The sequence below is a fragment of the Thalia democratica genome, chromosome 1 (assembly GCF_965202585.1).
Source record: "Thalia democratica chromosome 1, ktThaDemo2.hap1.1, whole genome shotgun sequence".
Classification (NCBI taxonomy): Eukaryota; Metazoa; Chordata; class Thaliacea; order Salpida; family Salpidae; genus Thalia; species Thalia democratica.
Window position 1 is genome coordinate 51,119,588 of NC_139165.1, and position 24,619 is coordinate 51,144,206.

Consider the following 24,619-nt stretch of genomic DNA (forward strand, 5'->3'; position numbering starts at 1 on the left):
GACAATAAAAGTCTATTTTATATAAAGATATATTTTATTGTATGTAGTTAGATGTTTATATTTTTTTTTCTTAACAACTTAAAGATTTTAATGAGTATTGATTAAGTCTGTAACAAACTAAACCAGGGACGTAGCTTGGTAGGTTTCTGCAAATCTACAGAAACGTATACTTATGTGCGAAAAAACTTGCTTTTATTTCAGCTTGAAAAGAATCTGCTGTCTTAGCATTTAGTATTCATTTATGCTTAATTTTGCACTCCTGAGAGATAATTTTAACATATATGTACTCTTTAGCATTTTGAGTGTCGTAAAAAAATTGAACGAATTAAGTAAATCCAAATTGTAACATTTAGGGCGTTAAAGCTTTATTTTGTCAAAAAGCTGCAATGCAAAATGGATTCTAAAGGAAGCTGTAGCTTCAAAAGTCAAAATCATACAATTTTATGTTACAAAAGTTTGCATAACTTGTTGTTACTATTGACTACGTTAAATGTTTGATTTTCAAAACAGTATAAGTGTTTTTGAGTTATATTGTGATTTTTTATACTTATTTTAATGAAGAGTAGGACTTTTTAACTTTTTATGAGTAGTTTTAAGTATTGGATACTTTCAATTGCCTCAATTTTGCAAAAAAAAAAGTACCCAATATTTTGATGATGTCATTAACTTTACTTTTGGTAGTTATTAAGGTTAAACTTTGTAAAAAAAATTAATTTGCTGTCTAGGCCTATGATATATCCACTTTGTTTATTTTTCTAAATATAAAAATAATTGTATCTGAAATAAAACAATACTTTACATTTCATTATGTTAACAAAATTAAGGAAATATAATTTTCAACCTTGATATTTTTTGTGTAAGTTACAATTTTAAATTCAACCACAAATTAAGCTATTGACTTTGAAAATTTTTCTTTTATAGATTATTGATGACTTTAAGTTATCATATTTTATAAAAATTTCATTATTTTACATGTAGAAGTAGTTTAAAAATTACAGATTTTTTGATGATTTTTTTTTAAACACTATATTTTTTCAATTTTTTTACTTTCAAAAGTTCAAGGTTTTTCCAGTTTTTGTTTAAACTATCAAGTTCCTGGATTCCAGGTGTTTTGGCAACCCTGCTCAAATTTTAAGGAAGTATTCCTTTCAATATTTAAAAAATAATAAAAGATGACAATTAAAACCTACTGTACTCTCCTATTTTAATGTTTTATATCAAAAATTTGTTTTGGTATAAAAAATCTGTATAAAGATACTTTTAGTTTAGATTAAATTTCATAAAGTGACATCAACTTGTAATAAAAGTGATCTACACCCTCCCTGTACCCAAGGTGGCTCCTAAAGTTTTTTTGAAACTTCTTTCAATTTTTCAAAATGAAATATATTTTTTTAAATTCAATTCTTATTTACTTTTCTAGACAAAATAAGTGATCAGAATTTCAAGTCATTCTAGGATTTATATAACATTCCAAGATTCCCATAAGCATTTAGGTTTGATGGCCACCCTGTTAACTTTATTTCAAACTATAAAAAGGTAGCTTTTATTGAAGTACATAACTCATGTATAATTAGTTCAATATTTTTTATGAACTAAATTCATCTATAAACTATATAAGAAAAACTTTCAAAATCAATTTTTTAAAGTTGTGGTTGAATTTAAAATTGTAACTTTATATCAACAAAAAATATTTCTATAATTGTGTTAACATAGGGAAATGTTTAGTATTATTCTACTGTTTTATTTCAGATATGATTATTTTCATATTTTAGAAAATTATAAAAGTGAATTTGTCATAGTCTTAGACAGCAATTTTGTTTTTTTTTACAAGTTTAAGCTTTAAAACTACCCAAAGTAAAGTTCTTGACGTCATCAAAATATTTGGTACTTTTATTTTTGCAAATTAGCTGTAATTGAAAGTACTCAATATTTAAAACTACCTATAAAAATTCCTACCGTTTAATGAATGTTTTCTTGGTTTACACAAGTGGCAAGACATAAAGAGTCATAGGGGGTGTGGAGCTAATTAAATAACCTTGTATGCAGTTATCACTCGTACCTCAACATTCCATTTTTGATGTATTAACATAACTGCATTTTTTCAGATTAAATTCAATAACATTAAGGGTAGTTTAAACTGATGTGTTCCCGCTAGGACGTTATCACGAGTTATTTCAGATGTTTTAATTTTTTCAGATTCGTAACTTTTTTGAGCTAGCTACGTCCCTGAACTAAACTAATAAGTTAAAATGAACTCTTTAGTTTCTTGCTACTCTTATTTAAGACGAGCTAACTGAGTACAAGATATTAGCTTAAAATTAACTTTATTAATGAAAGTAATACTTTTTTAAACAAAAATTTACACGTTTTATCTTGAATAATTTCAAAAATTTATATACCATAAATCATTTTTAAAATTTAATTTTGGTTACTTGATCTTTTATTTTTGTTAAAAATTTGTTGTCGGGCCGCGTAATTTAGAAAAATTGTATAATATAAACTTTAAAACTACAATAAATTAAACATCGAATAAGCACTATCGTGTTTAAAAACCAAATTAAGAGCAGAACTTAAAACATTAGTTATTAAAAATCTAATTTTTATTTAACTTGCTAAAGTTGTTTTTAAGCTATAAGTAAATTGAGGACCAGATATTTTTGATGATGGGCCGAATTCAGCCCGCTGGCCTTACTTGTACCTTATTTTAAGACTAGTTATTTTTAAAAGTTAAGCATAAAATATGTGTCAATTATAAGTTTAAAATTATACAATAACAACTGTTTAGAAAATCTATTTAATTTTTTGATGGAAAATTTAATAGTTATTTTAGACATCTAAATATAAAAACAAAACACTTTTTGATGCTTAGTTTTAATTAATTTATTTAAAGAGCGAATCACAATTTTTTGTGCTTATTTAAGTATTTTTACTGCTAAAAGAAAACTTGTTTTATTGAAATTAACAATAATAACTTTTTCATATTTCTTAAGTTTACAGTTATGAAATATTTTTTAATGTATGTACAATGACATAAAATATATGCATCTCTAAACAAAAAGTATATAGACTTGAAAATTTTACTAAAATGTTTTTATGTCTCAGTGTAAGTTTTAACAAGATGAAATAAATATTTTTTTCAATCATTTTTTATTTCTGGAGCTTTCTTCATATCATACAGGCACTTGGCAGCCATTCCACAGCTATCACAAAATAATTAAAAACTATATATTAAAAGTATATAATTAAAACTTATAATTTATCTCTAAAAGTAAAAATTGATACTACTAACAATTTTGAAATAAAAAGTTTTTTAAGATATCACAAATTTAAGGTTGTAAGAAAAAAGGCTTTTTAGATTATATAACCCAAAAATATATCGTAAAAATACTTTTGTTAAACTAATTACATTCTATAAAAATAATGTAAAAATTGTACTAATGTCTACTTAGCGGAACTCAAATTAAACATTATAAAAAAAACAGTAAAGTCAAATTTCTTGTTTTACTAGTTTGGTATGTAACGCTTTGTAAAAATTTTAAACTTTACTCGATATAATAGCAAAAAAACTTACCTGAGTACACATGTTAATCCTGCAGGCATAAACTTTCCACTTTTGACAAATCTTTGTCCCATCATTACACCAAGCATCGAAGAAACACCTAAACATAAAATATAAGTATATTTTGAAATTTTGAAAATATCTTTTGTTCGAATTATGCAGTTTAAAACATTTTTGAAATTTGTTTATAGCAAATTATAAGAAACATGTTTACGATTTAAAACTCAAGAGGCATATAGATTTAAATTGTATTATAGTTTAAATTGCGTTTATCTGAAAAATTATTTTAAGAACATGCAGTACGGTTATTTAAAAATTTTAGCTTTTATAACAGTTTTTACAGTATAGTTAAATATCTTTGAACTCGAAATTTTATACAGTTAGATAAACCTCGTAAATCTATCTTCAACTTAAAACAGAATAATATATGTACAAAATAAGAAATTTATTTTTTAGGTATATACTAATTATACACCATCAGAAAACAAAATTAATAAAAATAAGTTTTAACTCTTTGAAAAATAAATTTTGTGATTTCTCATTTGGAATAACGTAAGATAGACCTAATGAATTTTGGATAGTACATTTACGTAAGTTCCTTAACTTAGCTGTAGTAACTAAGAAGAAAGAATTTTTTTGTCATAACAATGACTGTAGTAAAAAAACAATTACATTTGAGTAAAAGTATAATGTTAAAATGTAAATCATTTTAAGCTCTTTAGTGAATGAATTTTACAGAAATGATCAAAACCTGTGTGACTGTAAATAGAAAAACTAATATTAATAAATTAACATTTGTTAATTTTTTTCCGAGAAAATTTCTATGAAAAAGGCACAATAATCATTAATAATTTAAGTTCAGTTACAGTGACCCTACGACTATAAGCTCAAGATCACCACAAAAAGTTTCTTAATTTTGATAAGTCTTGGATCTAAAAAAAAACTTTTAAAATATATTCAAACTTAATTTATAATTTAAGACACAAATTATTAAAAGTCTTAACTACAAAAATAATAACTGGAACACAAACATTTAATAATATATAATTGTATACTTTAAGTATTCAATGAAACAATTAAATTTCTCAATTTAATTACTTAGTACTCAGTTCTGACTTATACTAGGAGAGTTTTTTTTTTAATTTTCAAAGCCCTTTGTATAAAAGCGTAAACTATGTGATTAAATCGTTCATTCAATTTGAGTATTAGGGCTAAAATTACTGTTCAATCTTCTTGTTTTAATTACTTAAAGCAAACTTGTGTTTATTTTTTTGCAATAAATTCGTTTTAAATAATTATTTGGTTAGATTTTATATAAATTGTAGTACAAAGTTAAATTACAATGAAAAGTGTACTTTAATAAGTATGGACTGGAGAAAATCTTGATTTCTAAAAACAGTAGCATCGCCAAATTTTAAGCATCCCTAGGTCTATCGAATGACTTTAACAATATGTTAAAAATAAACAAATAAATAAATTTATAAAACATTGTACAGTTTATATGTCGAAAATATACATGGAAAGAGTATTTACTACCTAGTGATACCCAGACATCTTTGGGGTCATTACTCATTCGATAAGCTCCAAATCCAGCAATACCGCCAAACAACAGGCCCGCTGCTAAAGAAATTGTGCTACCTGTGAAAATATTTATATGGGACACAAAAATATTATTTTATTATATTTGTTTTCTAGCTTTTATAGAAATAAAAATACCAAACATGGTTACAAATGTTTCATACAACTTAAAACTGATAAACGCTGTATTGATTATTTAAATGATAAATTTGCTCAACTTTTTTTAAACGAACAAAAGCTAATTAGTCTTTTTTTAACTTTTGAAAATACGCAACAAAATTTTTAAAAAAGATTGACTTAATGTCACTTAGGTGAAATATAAAATAGTATGAGTCTTAAAAGCAATAGTTTTATTAAAACAGCAATGACAAACATATATCAACAACAATAAAATAATAAATTTTTAAACTATAACGTTCATCATAGTAAAAATTAAGTTTTTTTTAACTAAATTATTAATTGTTTAAAATTTGTTAACACAAAATTGAAAAGTCTCACCAGCTTTCATGTATCCCATCAAGCCACCAGACGTGACAGCCGCGCTGTACCCATAAGCTAGCCAATCAGGATTTCCCATTTTTAATTAATAAAAACTTGTTGTCTGAAAACGATTTCAAAAACAAATAAAACAATGTTTGAAATATCCAGTTGTCGGTCAATGAATAACTTTGAGAAATTGTACAAAACCTTAAATTTTATATTTTGTAAACATGCTTATTTAAACATAAAAACTATCGGATAATAACATTCAGTTCAAAAAATTTATCTAAATATATTCAATAATACAACAAATACTAATTTCACAAAAAAAAATCAAAAATGTTCATTAGTCATAATTTATTTCCGGAAAGTGTGCTGTCATTCTTTTTTCAACTGTCCATCATAGTCTTTGAAGCTTCTATATGTTGAACGAATCAAAATACATGAGCTACAAAAAATTATATGTTAGATGTTTTTAATTAGCATAAAAAAAAGTATTTATAAACCTTAATAAAGCAAAAACTCCTGCTGGCCAGACCACTCTAGTTTTGTAGTACCTTTGTAAGTATATTGAACCATGTATTAAGGAGACAGCTGTAAAAAAAACTTTGTTGAAACAAATAAGTAGCATTTTTTTGAGTTATTGGCAAAATAATGTTTAAAGTTGTACTTAGTTTGTAAACTTCAAAATATGCCATCAAACTACTTCTATTTTTTTTAGACATAAATTCAATTTTGAATGTTTTGAGGAGAAAAAAACAAAAAAACTTGTGGATAAATTACATTTAGAAACATATAACAGCTTTTTTTGGAAACTAAATCTGTACTTAAAAATAGCTTCTTCTTTTTTTGAAAATACGGCTATTTATTTTTATTAATATGCTAGTCACTTATATTTGTAAGACTTATATTTACCTCACAATTGAAACTACCTAAACTTATATAAATGTTTTAAAAAACTAACCAACTTTAAAAAAATATATAGTTTGAGTGTAATTCTTAATTTATATTTTGACATTAACTATGCTGAAGATTTTGTGTTTGAAAACATTTTTTAAAAGCAAAAGTAGTTATTAGAACTACACCTTTATTTGATGAGCGTTAGGAAGATAGATTTTTATAACTTCAAGAACATTTATTTTAATTTTAGAACGGTGAAATGTAACCAAATAAAAATGTTACAAATAAACTTGTTAACTATATAAAGTTTTGTTTTGTTCACTTTTAAAAGTTATTATGACATAAAACAAAGTAACTTAAAATGCTACTAAGTTGAAAAAAAACCATTAAAGTTAAAGCGTTGTGAGTAAAACCAATTTTAAACTTAATTTATACACCTTAAAAACGTGTTTAACGATACAGTAAATTAAAAATTAAAATTTAACTTATAAAACACTAATCTAAATTAAGAGAATAGGGGGGTCCATCTTGATTTTTAAAAGTTGATCTTATTTTATAGAATTTTATCTGAGCTATCAGACATTTTTAAGCGCTTTAAAAAATTCAAAGTAAATTTTGAGATATAAGCGATTAAAGTCGGTGACCTCAATAGGTTCCTAATGGAAGGCGCGAACCAAAAACGCGAAAAAAGACTATTTCTATAAAAACCTATCTTCTCCTTCATTTTTTAACCAATCTTCTTCAAATTTTTACAGAAAGTTCACTACTAAATAGATTGAATGCAGGATTTTCTTTTAAATTAAAAATAAAATTTTTGTAAAAAAAAACACATTATTTTTGTATTTTTTATATAAAGATTTTTTTTAAATATTTTTTAAATTGCAACATTCCAAGTCTTTTAAACTATAAAAGGAACAGTTCCTAAAAGTTAGAGGTCTATAGCTCAAAAAATGAAGGATAAGTTAGAATTAGTGATTTTTTAAACTTCCAAGAAAATTGATCCCAAAAAATTTGCCGTCAATACGTTTGTATTGGAAACTTTCTACAAAAAGTACAATATCTCAAAAGTTAAATAATATTTTCTAATTCTATAAAAAACTTGGTAGAAGTTTGTACTTTAAGCTTTTGTATAAGAGCCTATGTTATTTTTAGTATAAAGAAAATGTTGGACCCTATTCCCCCAAAATGTCATTATATGAATGATTATAAAATTTAAACTAAATCATTCAGTTTAAAGTATGTACTTAAAATGCAGGTATTTGATTTTTTGTAGTTTGTTTCGTACCAGTAAAAGGTAAATAAATACTGAGAAGTAACTTCTAAAAGTCCAAAAATTTTGTTCTGGCTATTTTTAAATAAACTAAGACTTGTTAAAAATCCAACTACTAGAAATTAAAGAAAGTTCGACCCTGAACCCGATAGAATTTTTTTAACTTATGCACCTTCTTAATCGTTCTCGCCTTGAAACTATGATACACAAAACGAAAAACTATTCTTATGTCTAAAAACATTATAGGTTATATATTAGATTTAATATCATTTTACATTTGAAATGTAATTTTTTGGATTGGAAATAATTCAGATGGGAATTGACCAGATGAAAATAACTTGGATGGGAACTGATTAAATAGAGAATAATTTGGATGAGATTTGTTTTGATTATAAACTATTGTGGATTAAAATCGATTGGATAAAAAATGATCCTGATTTAAAATGATTGCTAGCAAAATAAAAAACTTGGTTAATGGAATTTTATTCGGATTAGAAATAATATTATTCAATCATTGTGTTTCTTATGAAGTAAAGAATGTTGAATATATTTTTGCTTTTTAACCATGGATTGGCTCCTAAATTTATTTATATTGTAAGTAAGACAATATTTAACTTATTAACTCTGTGGCTCTTTTATATAGGTACTTCAATACTGTCTTGGTTCTAAAATTGAGTGTACAAATTTTACTACTTTAAGAAGTTTTATAACTTTTTTTAAATGACTTTACTTACAACTTTTTTATTTTAGTTTTATAATCAGTTTATTTAGAGATTCAGATTCAATTTACAAAATGAAAGCACCGCATAGTTTGACTAATTCACAAACACATGCATACTTTCATTAGCAAAATTTAGATAACAAAAATTAAATATTTATTCAACTTTCTGAAAAAGGTTTAAAAAATAAAATTAAACGTACAAAACTTGAGGTAAAAATTACTTTTGATTTTAAATATTTAAATTGATTTAATCAGTAATTTTTTTTTCCACAACACTCTAAGGTTGTCTAAGCTCATACTTTAAATATGACCTAAGTATGTTAAATGATTGATGTAAGTCGAGTTATATTTATTAGACAAAATAAAAGTAGTTTGTTAATTAACTAGAATTAATTGAAGGAGGTGTAAAAATTGCAAAAAAAGGAGTTATTATGTTTTCGAACTTGAAAATTTTAAAGGTCATTATAGCACAAAAAATAAGGCTTTTAAAAGTTTTTAAGATACCATTTCTATTTTGTATTTTTGATTAACTAAGTATTCTAACATTAAACAACATTTTATGTTTGAAAAATTTTTAGAATAAAACAATTTAAGCTATTTATTTTAATTTTTTGTATAAACTATTTGCTAAGTTTAAAAAGTTTATTTACTAATAGTTTTTAATCTAATTCAAATCAAACTATCTTAACAGTTTACCTTGAATTAATTTAGTATTCTTTGGGTCATTACTAGGTTGCGTAGCGCTGTAAGTAGCCAATCCTCCACTGAGAACTCCTAATGTTAAAGCAACTGGACAACCTAATATATTGAAATAATAATTCGTTTGTAAAACTGTTTGTAAAGATTTTTTTTTCTAAGCAAAAACCTTAGCAAATACTTTTGATAAATGTTTTAACAGTTTTAAGTGTTTGACAGCAAAAGTTGCCAGCTGATCTTAGTAATCCTAGTCCCTATTTTTTTGTAATTAGTGCAACTATGCAAGTAATCTCCTCAATGATTTAATACAAGTAAAATTCAAAACAGTAAAAAATCGTACTTAATAAAAAAACAACTATTTTCAATTTATAATTTTTTCATCAATGAACTCATTCATTAAAAAAGAAACTTTAGACACAAAAAAAAAATATTTTAATTGTTAGCACGCTTTTAAGTTTATATAAATTTGACAGTAACAGTTTACCATAATAAAGTAACCAATATTTATTTCAACAGTTTATTACAAACAAAACAATGTTTCACTCCTTCTGTAAATAGGTCTGAAATTTCAGACCTATTTACAACAACTGAGGATCTCCTATATGCAAGTATAGGAGTGAAACATTGTTTTGTTTGTAATAAACTGTTGAAATAAATATTGGATATAAATCTCCTTAAAGACATTTAAGTCGAGAACTTTAAATTGTTTGATTTAAAACAAGTTACATTATAATAAAGTAACTTAAGAAAAGTTTTTTACTTTTTTATTTAAAGTGCAATAAAACACAAAACAACGAATGAATTTATTTTACTCTAATGTATATAAAGTTCAGAAATTAAACTGATTACTTTATTAAAATAACACACTCATACCTGACTTAATAAATGTTGTTATACCTCCAACGCCAATGGTTGCTGCATAAGCGCCAGTAACAATATCAAAACTTTCAAACATTTTACTTTAATTTAAAATCTATAAAACAAGTTAAAAGTACAGAATGCATATGTAATAAAAAGCAGTATATAAGAACAAAAAGCTAACTGCAATTAGAACAAAATAAAATGTGTAAACGTAAAAACTGTGCTACAAAAATTTTGTGAGTTTATGTGTTAATAAAATACTTTTTGACTTAAGAAAAAGGCTTTTACATAGTTACATCTAAAGAAAATTTGAAAACTTATTGGAAAATATTATTTTTTTTTAACCATATAAAAGTCAAGCTTTTCGATAGCATTAAAAAATATTAGTACACTAAATATAGAAAATTAATAAAATAAAAATTTATTAAAGAACATTAGAAAAAACAATGTAGCAAAATAGTTAAAAAAAATTTAAGGTGTTATTCATGGATTGTAAACTAGTAATTTGTAAGGAATTAAAGAACACTTTATAAATATACTGATTAAGATAGCTAAAACTTATGGCAATGATGATATAAATTAAAATGTTTTGTTAAATACTTTTTATGTAACAAACAAAAATGTAATTAAAAAATTATATAAAAAATGTTTAAAACTTTAAACGAATAAATTAATTAGAAATTATATGCTCAAATTTAAACAAAAATTGTTTAAAAATGCGTTTTTACTTAGTTATAAAAAAAAACGATAAAAGCTTAACTTAAACTTAACTATTAGTAGTATAAATATTTTTAAAACGTTTGTAACTTTTTGTTAAAAACTTAAAAGTATACTATCAAGCTGTTTTTGACTTGCAACTGTTTTTCAAATTCACTTCTTGTTTATGAAAGAATTCAATATTGCTTGAAATATTTCTGCTTGGCTGGTTTCAAATGGTACAACACAGTACTCTGATACTACTGTGTCTTCAATATTCACTACTTCTACAGAACTCAGCTCACTGGATGTACTATGTTGCTCTTCTAAATAACTAACAACCTTGTCATTAACAGAACTGTCTTCCTCTATGAAGTCTTCAGTGTATTTGATGAAGCTTATATTACCTTTTCTATTCGGAACTACTACCAAATGATCAATGTTTTCTAAAAATTCTACAGTATCATCTGGTTGAAATATAAACAAACCCTTGTTGCTGACAAGCCAAAACCGGGTACTTTGATCTCTTTCTGTTGAACTTGTGTTTTTTAAATAACACTTAAGTACATACAAGCATGTCAGGGAGCATTCAGAAACTTCTAAAAATTGAGCAGCTCTTTCCTGAAACTTTTTTTTTGAGGTTTCATAAGAACTAACTTTGTGAGACAAGTTAAAATGCAAATTTTTGCTTTCTAAACTTAACCCAGAGCCTGTAATTATTTTACCTCCAACTTTAGAAACTATTGATGATGCACTACCAAGAGGCTTAGTCACAACTTTGGTAACTGACTTGGTTATTTTTCGCATGTAACTAACACTTTTTCTTTGGCTTTCATGGTATTTGTGAGGTAAATAAATTTTGTCTTCTATACCTGGAACTTCAGCAAAGAAAATATTTTTTTCATCATCTGTATCATTTAATACTTCAATGTTCCTAGAAACAGCAGTTGCAACACCTGTTACTGACTGAAGTAAACCATACGAAATATTTTTTAAAAGAGAAGAAATTCCACTTGACAAACCTAAAACAAATGCTGAGGGTCCTCTACCAATGTTCTTATATGGCATTAGCACAAAATCCTTTATACCTTTATGAACATTTTTAACAGTAGTCAACGGGTTACCAATTATATCTGCAGAACCAAAAACCCAACCTGCACCTAAAACTGCATCAGCAATATAATGTTTAACGCCTTCTTCTACTAGATCTGACCATCTGCAGTTTAACTTTACACACTTAAACTTAGTAAATGAAATTGATCCTTTGTGCAGAGTTACATTTAGTTTAAAAGAAGCATTTATAGTTAGCAAAATTTCAAAGGCATTGATTGAAACCCTGGTAAGTTGCAAAGATTGACACACGGTTTTAGAACTTCTTTTGATAAAATCTACAAATTTTATTTCATTATCCAATGAAAATTCATGTAAAAAAACTTTAGAATAGCTATCAAACAAGTTTGCAATTATTTTAAAAAAGTTCTGTTCACCCATTACTTCAATTGGCTTCACCTTAATGTCAATAGAGGTTAATTCTGTTAGGTTTTTAAAATTCAAAATAAATGCAAATGATTTTTCTTTAAAATCAGAATTTAATACTTTAGAAGTTAGTAGAACAGGATATCGAGTACTAACATGGGTATCAAACTGAATATCATCGAAAATAAAGCATAAGCTGGAAGACCTCTTAGTTTGATTATTATTTAGCTCTAGCAGAATATTTTGTATACTAATTTGTAAAACATCTAAGCTGTACAAAGGATAACTGATATCGTCAAAACAAGCTATTCTAAAATTATTCATTTTCATTTTAATACATATCGACTGTTTAGTAATAGCATTGATTGGGATGTGTTTACTAGAACAACTTTCATCTTCATAAAATTCTATCAAAACTGGACTAAACTCATGTACTAAACACCATAAAACTAAGCCATCATCAAAAACAACTTCATATTTACCAGGATTAAGGCTTAGCGAAAATACAGTAGACACTTTCTCATTCTGTAATCTTATAGTAAAATTTAATACAGGAGCTTTTGCTTTTAAATAAGGAAATATTTGCGATATCTTGACACTCTCATATTTAACTTGTGTGGCTTTAGCAGGTAAAATAAGCTCTGGAGTAGTGTATTGAATACTTTCATCTTCTTTTATGCAAATTTCGAAATTTGTATAGTTTGAAAAAGTAAGATTGTGTTTTATAACATCAGAAAAAACTAAATATATTTTGTTATTATATAGTTCTCTTGTAAGTAAAACTTGAACAAAGTCGTTGTCAGCAGTTTCAAAATGATAAACGTTTCTTACAAATTCATTTTTCAGTTCAGAAATAAAGCTACTTTCTTTGAAAAAAAAAGCTAAAGTTCTATCTTCCAAACTATACACTCTAGAACACCTATCTGAAGTTTCATCATAGTATAGAACAGTTTTTGATTTTTTATCTAAGCTAGTTATACTTGGATCAACTTTTTTAAGATTTTCAATACTTTCACTGTTAATAACTCTTCCTTGAATTATGTTCCAATGCAAAATGGGTGTTAAATTTTCATTTGAAATTTCAAGGTTACAGTTATCAGTTTCAAAAAATTCGCCAATCAATGGATATAACATTATGCTTGAAAGCTTAGTAGAGGTATTCAAAACAAACCACAAGGGTGTAATGTCTACTATAAAAATACCAAATCTTATAGAACATGACATTAATAAGTCAATAACACAACTTTCTTTTCTTAAATGTATTACGTTAGTAGATTCATGCCAAACTTTCGTAATATGTTGCTTAGAGTCTGATCTAGAAGGATGAGAAATGTCTTTGCTAATATCAAACCACTTACTTTTCATACTTTTAAAAGCTTGTATAGCAAAGGAACTAGTAAAATGTTGAGGCACAACAGTTTGATGAGAGTACAAAGTAGTCTCATTTATGCCTTCACTTAATTTATAACATAACTTTAAATCTAAGTCTGTCTTGTTGTTAATTAAAAGCCAAGGAGTAATTTCAACTAATAAAGAATGATCAGAAAGCGAGAGCCTAACTTTTATTGAGCCTTCTTTACATTCCCAGCTCTCATCTGTTATTTTATAATCAATGCTATCACTATAGGGATAATTTTTCTCATAGTCAAAGGAACTGGCATAGTCAATGCTTGATAAAGTTTCCAATAAACTTCCATTAATTGGAATAGCAGCATCAAAAGGGTTTTCGTCAGAAAGTTGTACACTCAAATGATAAGTTAATGCAGTGTCTAAATTAGTAAGAAAACTTTTACTTCCACAACCTTTCATCTCAACTTTATGTTTTATTGAACTTACTCTATTTTCTATATGTACTGTGCACTTTGAAGGTAAATGGGATCTTAGAAGAAACACTGGTATAAAAAGTACTTTAACTTTACCTGTTACAGCCTCTTTCTCAAAAACCATTTGTACAAAACATTTAGACTCATTATTAAAAATTTCAATAAAATTACGTGTTCTTTTATTAAAGTGATTATAGTTTGCTACTTGTTTTTCATTGATGCAACATTTCTGGACTAAATCAGCAAAAATTAAACACTCTTTAGTTTGTTCACTTTTTAAACGTGATTTAAAAGTAGACTTAACACTAGTAACTTTCAAACTTAAATCAAAGGGAAGTTTGTTAGTAAAAGATAAGCAACTAGAAACACTAATAATTTTTTGCAATGTTTTTGTTGTTGATATAGTTATGAGAACAAACTCATTTTCAGTAAAGTAACGTACAATTTCACTTTTATCATTAGTTACAGAAAATGGTTCAGACCATATATTGTTATACAACAAATGTAACTTAGGATCGAAGATCTTGCTCTTCCATGTATAAAAAATTTCTTCAAAAGGCTTTAGTTCAATACATTCATTTCTCATATGTTGGCCAAAATAAAACAATTGATCAGTTGTATTTTGTAGCTTTATTGAAATATTTTCAAAGTTATTTTCACTGCATTTCCATACATTTGCTAGGGTTTTAGCAGACTTTAACAATTTTTGACTGGTTCTAACCTCAACAGTTTCAAGGATATTTGCAAATATTGTAAATGATTTAAGGTTGTAAGAAATGTTACATCCAAGTTTAAATGGTTTTAATAAAGGCATCCAAGTCAAATATTCATAATCCATCAAAAATATAGAGATATCTAAGGTAGGTTTTACAACAGCTGTTAAACTATTTTTACTATTTCTCAAACTGACATCAAAGTTATTTATCTTCATTTCCGAGCACTCATAGTTGTTTGAGTTCTCTGATAACTTAATGCATAAGTTAGGTGCCTGTAAGTGTATTAAAAGTGATGGCATATCTTTACTATCAAATGTACAATCTACAACTGTGTTAGCAGCAAGCATTTTTATGGGAAGAACCGTTTTGTTGACAACAATACGCCAGCTTGTTCCTTCATTATTGTTTGACAACATCAAATTAACTTTTCGTGACTCATAAAGACAAAAGCTTTGTATAATTTCGAATGTTTCTAAAAATTCGTTGTACCTTTGAAGTTCACAGCTTACAGAGGTATTTTGGTTGTTTGAAACATCATTGAACATTAATGGGACAATTTTAATGTTTGTTATTTTTGCTGGTTGTTTGAAAGACCAAGACATGACTCCACAATCAGAACTTTGAAAAAACATAATTTGATTAGACAAAGGCATCTCATTTTCATTTTCTGCACAAACATACTCATATGAACCTAAACGTAGTTCATCTAGGGATTCAAATGAAGTAGAAGAACTTATAACTGTTTCATTAAGACTATTTAGTTTTATAAAAGTTTTAAGAATATCTTTTTTCCAATCCTTACAAGTATGTACTAAGCCTTTAACAAGCTTAAAAGTATTAGGACTAACATCTATGTTTAGAGGTAGTAACTTAAGCTTTAAATTTCTAACTCTATCAGATACTAAACAAAACAGCTCTTCAGAATACTCCATGCAAACTTTAAATGGAGAAATCATTTGAACTGTTTTATAAGGTTTTAAATCTGTTAAACTAAAATTTAATGACTTTATTACAAGTTCTTTTATTATTTTACTATCACAGTAAGTTTGATTGATGTAAGGTTTACAAAGGTATACCTTAAAGCTTGCAGATTGATTGACCAACGTAAGAGAAAAATTTTGTGCCTCAAAACAAAATCTTTGAAAGTTTAAAGAACTTGATTGCCTTTGTTTTTCAGGAGTTGGTACAAAACTATTTTTTGCAGTGTTTAATACAGTTATGATATTGTCAAGAAAAGTTATAGTATTCTTAATTAGTAAATTACTTATCAATAGTTTCAGATCTTTTTTTATCTTTAGTTTAACTTCTGCTTTTTTTGTTAAACAATTAGTAATAAGTGCTTCGAAAAATGAAGGTGGTACACCATTACGGGACTTAAAACCTGTTGCAGTAGACTCAAATATAGTCTCTAAATTACTACTCACACCTTCTGAAGATTTATTTGTACTAACAAAACAGTCGTGTAAATGAAACAAAATTTGTTCTTCTTGTTTTGATATTTTTAAACAAAAACTAGGTTCAATTAAGCTTATTAGAAACAAAGGTTTAAATTTATACTGTAATGATTCTTCTAAAGTATTGTAAAAATTTAAAATTACATTCTTTCCACTTACAAAATATTCTCCCATTAAACTTTTCTTTGCAGGTTTAACATGCAAACAGCTATTTGCTTTTGAACTGGAGTCTTCAAAATTGCTTGTATTTGTATCGTTTAGGTTTTCAAACTTGATATTTGATTCTCTTTTTTTTAAACTAAACTTGTTTAATACAGAACTAGCGTTTTCAAGAAACAATAGTTGAATTTTAGAACAATAAAGCACTAAATCAGTCAAAACATTTATTTCTAAAGATTTGGCACAAACATAAACTTGTTTATTTGAACTATGTTTTAAAAACTTAATTGGTGGTGCGTAAATAGCAATCAGATCAAAATGGTCAAGCAGAGGATAGTATAAAGCTCCTAACTCAACATTACCTATTTTATTCCAATGTAATGCAGGGTTATCACAAGGTTTTGATAACTCAATGGATTTAACAATAGCTGATGACTTTGAAAAACCTACACATATGTCCTCCATCAAACATTGAAATTGTAAATTTTCTACACAGCATCCAGCTAAATTAAACAGATCAAGTGAGTGAGCTGTTTCAAACACTTTGCTAGAAACAACAAGTCTTGTCAAAGGATTTTCTGGATTTGGGTCTACTTTTATACTACTCACACATAAAATAAGAACATTGTTATCAATAAAATCTTTACAATCGATGTTCTTTTTAACAAGTGGCACAAACAGACGAAACCCATTAATATTTGCATGAATGCGTGGCAACTTAAAAGATTTTGTGTTAATAGATTTATCATAGCCTTCACTGTTATTACTTTTAAACAAATCAAAAACTTCAGTAAACATTCTTGAAATCAAATCTTCAACAGCACTTGGATTACCAATAAAATCAAAGGGCTGTACATTAAAAATAACTTCATGTAAACAATTTTCGAAATGAAAACCATGTTTATTTAAGTCTTCTGTAATTGTTAATGTGTTTTCTTTTGATTTTTCAGCATACATTTTTTTGTGCCAGTCATTGACATCGCACTTTGTATAAGTAAACTCAACAAACTTTCCATGTCTTTTTTCATCATTTAGTTTATTTTGATTAGAATTTACAAGAGACTTTAACCTAAAAAAACTTGAATCAAAGCCATCTGCTTTAACAAAACTAGGTATTTCTGAATATATAGGTTGTAAGCTTATTCCATCTAGACAGGAAGACTCTTTTTCCTTAAATTTAGCATACTGGTTCAACTTGCATGAATTAAACGAACAAATTAGTTTTAAAAATACTGGCTTTTTATCTAATGAAAAACTAATGTCCTCTAGAGAACAAGTAGTTTTATAAAAATTAGAAGCATCATCAAGCAAGTTGAAATCTATACGTGATATTGTACATTGAAGCCATAATGATTTAAGACAACTAGGTTTTGTACTTTTATCATCAACTATATTAGTTTTTAATTTAGACTTCACTCTACCTTCTGAAGCAGTAGTTGTTGTCATACTAACGGTTTTTTCTAGATCTTGGAACCCTACATTAGCCTTTTTACTGTACTTATGATAAACTTCTTTGAAAAAATTTAATGCGTATTTTATAAGACTTGCTTGTAACAGAAGATTTTTACAATTAACACTAACTACAACAGGATCAACATCTAAGTGAATTTGTAGACATGTATTTACTGCTTCATTAACCTGTTTAGTACAAGCAATTGTGCAAGTTGCCTGAAAAGGTTCTAATACTTGATCATAAAACACATCTGAGTCCTTATGAGAATTATCACAACAAATTGAAAAAGCTTCACATGTTTCAAAACCTATGTTTAAAGTTTGAATGTCATTACTTAAGTTATTTTTCAAACCTGTTTTAATCAAACTAGATTCTAAATCTACCTTTTTATATCCGGCAGTTAAAGCAACAACAGCAGGAGAGTTGACAGACCAAATTTTAAAGTCTTTACAGTCTTTGTAAATAAGTTCTTCAGCTAATAAAAAACTAAATGATACTTTAGGCTTGTATTGAGGACTGAACTTCAAGTTAGTCTTCAAAACAAAAATTTGTATTCCTTCAGTTTCAATTTGAAAAACTGTTTTTGAAAGATCTATTGGTAGTTTGATTGAGTTGTTATTGTTCTTTGGTAAAATTTTAGCTTCATCTGTTCTTTCTAAATAATCAAAAACTGCAGGCATTATGTATGATGGGTACATATGATAACATGTCAACAAAGAAGACAAAACTGTTAAATCAAAATAAATTGTTATACAGTGTGTATTCAATAAAAAAAATGTTTTTAAGTTTTCTTCATTTGATACCTTATAAACAAAAGACATACAGTGTGTTTTGTTACTCCATAAATCTTCATTATAATTGGTTGAAAAAGATATGTTAGTATTATTTGGCTTGTAAAATTTAAAATCATTTAAAGTAGTTTTCTGTTTCATCAGACAGCTACTTTGTAAAAAAGGATACTTAATGTTATTTAAGTCCCAAAATAATTTTAAAGACTGTAATGCCCCACCGAGAATTTTGTAGGAAAATGTTGTGGCTGACTCCACAACAATATTTTCAAACTCACTGAAAAGAATAATATCACTACTTTTGTTATATTGTTGTAATAAACAATTCATATCTATTAGTTTACTAGCCTCAATTTCAGGTTTAAAAAGGAATAACCAAGAATCTACAAGGTGTAAAAAAAATTCAAGATCTAATAAACATGTTTTTGTACTAATCTGCTTTACAAATAATTTACTTTGGTTTGATATCATAGATATATTTTTGTTCCACAGTAATTCACCTTCTAGTTTGTCATGCTGAACTGATATTCCAGAAATATTCAAAAAACATTCTGAATTTTCAAAAGAAAAATTACAAGATCTTTCAAGTTTAGAAGAACTTAAATAGCAGTTTACACTTGCAATATCTAAATCATAGGTGGTATAACAAGTTTTTATACTTTCCTTAGATGGAGCTAAAAACCCAGAGATTAAAGCTGAAAGGTGTGTTCCATACATTGGCTGGGAAATTTTAAACCTCATAGAGTTGAAAACAACAACAAAACAAGGTATAACTGCCTCATTCATATTTTCATGAGTTGATGAATGTGAAATACCATTAGAAACTTTTAAAAATGACTTAGGTGTGTTTAAAGAAATTAAATGTGATGAAAATATTAATAATTCAAGCCTGCCTAAATCAATTAAAGTTGAACGAGTTGGAATAAACTTTGGTTTAATTTGAAGTGCATCTTTAACAACTTCAACATTTTCCAATGGTTTCAAGTTGTACTCCTTGATAAGTTCACTTTTACTCCATGAAATAAGCCTGTTAAAAAAGTTGATTGTATGGGAGCTTAAATAAAACTTAAAATTTTCTCCTCCCAAATTTAAATGCTTGTAAGAACGTTCTTGAGAGCAATGCCACTGTTTGAAATCAGTCAGACATAAATTTCCAAGATAGTTGTTGAATTTAGTTTCCTCTTTGTCTTCTTCACTTCTTCCATCATTTGTACAATAAAAATATTTTGAAGCAAAAGCACTACTTATTTCGCTAGAAGAAAAACTCATAAACTCTTCCTTACTTGTTTTATATATTGTAGACTCTTTGTTGTTTTCAGGTGATCTAGGATCAAATAAAGAAGTATCAGCAAACTTGTAGGTAGAACTACCAGCAGAAGCAATAACAAAGCTTTCAGTTGAACTATTATTTCTATCTGTATTTAAATCAGTAGTTGTTGTTCCACAAACAAGCTTAGCTAATGATACACAAAAGTTGCAAGTAAAAAGTTCAACACCCCTAGCAAACAATTCTACTGATATACCTTCCATTTGAATTTGACATAAACAACCTGGTCTGAACTTGTTTTTATGAAAAAAATGTTTGTTTTTTATACTACCAGAGTCTTTAAGTGTCAATGAAAAATTTTTAATATATAAATTAATTGATAAAGCTAAAGGGTTAACATTATCTATAGATTCTTCATAACTCATAATTGGAGGAACCATTGACCATGCCCAGGATGCCCACCCATCTGCTTTATCCTCTTCATCCTTTGTATCATCTTCTTTAATAATTATTGAATGATTAGTCTTCAATTTCTTATAATACAAGTATATACAGAGCTTTAGCAAATGTAATACGGTAGGAAGCTGCTTTTTACTTATATTTAAATGGCATTGATCTATCTTAAAATCAATCTTATTAACACTTGGCTTTTTAGACATAAAAGAATCAAATTTAAAATGCTGTCTTATATTTATGCAACATCTAAATAGCATAGGTTCTTCAAAATTATCAATATTTCCAGTTTTTCCAAGCCTGTCTAAACAAATTGTAAGATCTTCTATTTTACAAAGGTAATGCAAAAATGGTTCATTTTCAGTTAAATCAATAAAATCGTTAGACCAACTTTTATTACAGGGTTTATAAGTTAATGTGTTAATGTTAATTGAATACACAATATCATCCTCTACATACTTTATTATTAAGTTATTTACATTGAATATCACATTACGTTTGATTTTTCTAATTAAATTTTCAATGTAAGAGCGTTGTTGGGCTGTTTCTGACACTTTTTGTTCACTTTTAACCGTTTTTACAACAGTCTTTTCACAATTAAGTTTAAGAACGCATTCAACAGTATTTAGTGTGACAACAACAGATTCCGAGGTAAGCTTATTCCATGGTACGTGAATTGTGAGTTCTTGAGCTTGGCAACTAACAAAACTAAAAGGTATGCTTCCTAACTCGTTATCTAAAACATCAAGCTTAAATTTTAAATTATTCAAGACAGCATCTCCTCCCCAGACTGATAAGTTTAAATTTTTTGCTTCAATATCTTCAATATATTTTGAAAGGTAACTAAGTAGGATTGGTGAAAGATATGATTCTAGTTTTAGTATGTTCATTATTTAATTCATTTTCAAAATAAGTTAGTTAAAACTGTATATTAACTGCAAAATAATAGTTGAATATTAGTGGGATAGTGTTAGTGTAATGCCTAATAAAATATATTGGTTTGGAAAGCTAGAAAAATTATAAAAAACAAATAACAGTGTTTATTAGTTTGTTTAAATCATTTTAATCTGTAACTTTCAAAAATCAAAAATTTATACACATAAACTATTGTATAGTTTACTTGTAGAATAGTACAGCATGTTATAAAATTATCAAAAAATAACTATTATGCCTATACACAATTTCTAGTTTGAAGCTTTTAAAAAATAACTAAATTCAAGGCTAAAATTGAAGTTTAACTTCAAAACAAAAATAACCTAGTAACTAAGCAACTTGAGATTTAAAACTCATATCAGAGTTGTCATGTTTTTAAGCAAAAAGACCTGCAAAGTTACATCACACTAGAGAGAATTAATTACATATCTAAAAAATCAGTAAGAAAAAAAAACTGAAAAGATAACTTTATTTCAAACTTGAATACATAAAATATCGTAAAAATAACATAGGGACTAGAAATCTAAAGAAAACAAAGTCATAAAAACTATCCTTGGTTTTTAAAAAAAAACTTCAAATAAGCTTAATATTTTTGTAAAAATTCAAACAAGCCTGAGTTGCATGAATTATTTGAGTATGTTTGGCAGCCCTGATGTTAGCATAAAAAGTTGATCTCGAAAAGCAATATAAAAAGAAATAATTTTAAACTTCTTTTTTTTTATGCATAAAAGTAAAAAATAGTAGTACTAATCGAAATTCTAAGTTTTAATAGTTTGTTTCTGATTTTTTTAGCTCAAGTTATATATAGTTTGAAATTAATTTTTAGTACAACTGATCTATTGTTGTTCATAACATATTGAAAAAAATAAAGCTTATAATACTTAAAATCTATTTTAAAGCTATTTAAAATTAATTTAAATATTATTTAAACTTTTAAATAAAATAAATCTATTGCTTAGTTATTTAGTTATAATTCGACCTATACAATTTCAAAAAAAGATTTGTATTAAGAATTTAAAATTAAAAATTTCACTACATCATAAATAAAGGATACCTGTAAATTGTGTTTAACTTAAAGTTTAGGATTTAATTTAGTTCGTACAAAAATATATATTAACTTAGCAAACGACTTTTATATATTTTTATCCAGCTCTAGAACTACATTTAAAACTATCATCTAAACCAGTGCTTGTCAAGGTGTACACTGGTGCACACAAAAATTTTTTTGGGGTGCACAAAATGTTTAGGGTACACAAAACTCATTTAAGGTTGTACGAAATTTTGAGATTACAAAAAAATACATAAAGTTAGATTAAGTATGTAGTTAATATTTAATAAAGTATTTAACTAACACTGAACTGGGGATTTTGATTGTAGTAATTGCGGAGAAGTGTTCAATTAATAAGTATGTAAGACAAAGCCATCATTGTGAAAGTAAGGTAAAACAAATAAAGAGGTCAATTAAAAAGAGGATCAAATAAAACGTTTCAGCTTTAGTTGTTTAAATGGCTTACATGTAAATATAACATGAGTTATGACTTTTAAGGAGATATGCACTAATAAAAGTGTTTACGTAGTCCAACCACTAGCGGCCCTTATTAAAATTAGATTTTGGGTGCACCAATTTTATTTTTTGCAGCTTGGTGTACACAGAATTTGATTAGCTTGACGACTACTGATCTAAACAGTAAGTAAAAAACACAATTAACATTTATTTTTAAAAGTTTAAGGATAAAATTGATAAAGTATCATTATAGTGTGGTGTTGAGTTTTATTTTGACAACACCAGTAATAATTTTATTTTTTAATACTTACAGAATTTTTATACTTTGTTATTATTTCAAGTAATACAAAAGCAATTTTTACTCAAAGATAAAGCATATGTTTCTAAATAGTCTAGTTCATATGTTCAGAAGGTTATAATCAGAAATAACTATTTTAGTTGAAGGGCATAGGTAGGATATTTTTTTGAATACATAATTAACATTGCTTCATTCTTTGGGCTATAGACCTTAATTAAATTTCAGGAAACATTTCTTATATAGTTTAAAAGACTTTGATACAAGAAAAAAAATGCATAGAATAAAACTTAAATACTAGTAATGGACTTACTATGAAAATTTGAAGATTGGTTAAAAATGAAGGAGAATATATACTGTCTTTTTTCAAGTTTTTGATTCGTGCCCTTTATTAGGAACCTATTGAGCACACCAAATTTAATCACTTATATCTTAAAAGTTATTTTGAATTTTATTAAGCAGTTATAAATTTCTGATAGTCTACATAAAACTTGACAAAATAAGATCAACTTATCAAAATAACTAGGACCCCCATATGCTCTTAATATACTTTTTATTTTAGGAATATTTTTTACTTTGCTTATCAAGCTTTAGTATGTAGAAACTATTTCAGATTTTCAGTTTACAGAATTTTTTGAGAATAAAGTTCAGGATCAAAACAAGAACCTTACTATTGGCAACGTAAACACAAAAATAATTATTTAAACTTAATTATGTACTATTGAAAACCTTTTTAAAACATCTTGCTAAGTTTTAGTTTCATTTTGAGCAAAATATCAAAAACTCAAAATTCCAAAAACTCAGATTTAAAAAAATAAATTTTTATGGAGCAATTAAGATTCTACCTTATAAATGGTAAATTAACTGAAAATTTTCAAATCTTTTATGTCAAACTAAACTTAGCAGTTATTTTTTCATCTGTTTATTACCTAAAATGGGAGTGATAAATTTTTTAGTCAATAGGCAAGGCTTAACAACACATTGGAAAATATATCTGCGTAAGTTTGCAAAATCGCTAAGTTGTTTTAAAGTTTTTAATTGAACACAAAAATGTAAGTATTAAAATAAAAGTTTTCAAATCCATGAAAATAAAAATGAAAGCACATTTAAAGAGCTTTAACACGTCTACTATATAAAAGCACAACGGTAGTTTTTTTTGAGCTATAAAAAAAAGCAAAAGTACTATTTAATAAAAGTACATTGATTACCAAAAGTAAGGCATCTCCTAAAAACTTATGTTGAAGAAATTCAGCCTGTTATGTACAAAACTCTGCTTTATCTGGCCAACCAACTAAAGAAGTAAATAATTATATTAAATAATGTGCTAAGACTGATTCAATTAGGAATTTAAATTTTTTTAGAAGTATTAGTTTGACATAAAAACAAGGAAGCAAAATCACTGTGAATCAATCAACATTAACATAATTAAATGAACATATGCCAATAAATAGCAAGTAAAAAAATTACCTTTGCTGATATTTTCTACAGATTTTTTTTAAATAAGGAGAGAAGACTTCAAAGTATTTGTATACCTATA

General features: G+C 26.3%; 2 protein-coding genes across 3 annotated transcripts; both read right to left on the minus strand.

The window, feature by feature from the left end:
* Window positions 1-2,838: 2,838 nt before the first annotated feature.
* LOC145843584 (transmembrane protein 14C-like) lies at window positions 2,839-10,179 on the minus strand. 2 transcript variants are annotated; one of them, XM_082950953.1, is made up of 7 exons: window positions 10,078-10,179; window positions 9,205-9,306; window positions 6,124-6,211; window positions 5,636-6,065; window positions 5,096-5,197; window positions 3,572-3,659; window positions 2,839-3,200 (listed from the first exon to the last, which is right to left on the minus strand). In XM_082950953.1, the coding sequence occupies exons 4-7, from the start codon at window positions 5,712-5,714 to the stop codon at window positions 3,137-3,139; spliced, it is 333 nt and encodes a 110-aa protein (XP_082807079.1). In that variant the 5' UTR covers window positions 5,715-6,065; window positions 6,124-6,211; window positions 9,205-9,306; window positions 10,078-10,179; the 3' UTR covers window positions 2,839-3,136. The 2 variants fall into 2 exon arrangements, with proteins under 2 accessions (XP_082807079.1, XP_082807078.1); XM_082950952.1 differs by lacking the exons at window positions 2,839-3,200; window positions 3,572-3,659; window positions 5,096-5,197 and having other exon boundaries at window positions 5,715-6,065.
* A 276-nt stretch (window positions 10,180-10,455) lies between these two features.
* LOC145837285 (intermembrane lipid transfer protein VPS13B-like) lies at window positions 10,456-21,240 on the minus strand. Its single transcript, XM_082945093.1, has one exon. It carries the CDS (start codon window positions 21,238-21,240, stop codon window positions 10,936-10,938), a length of 10,305 nt encoding a protein of 3,434 aa, XP_082801219.1. The 3' UTR covers window positions 10,456-10,935.
* Between the last annotated feature and the right edge of the window lie 3,379 nt (window positions 21,241-24,619).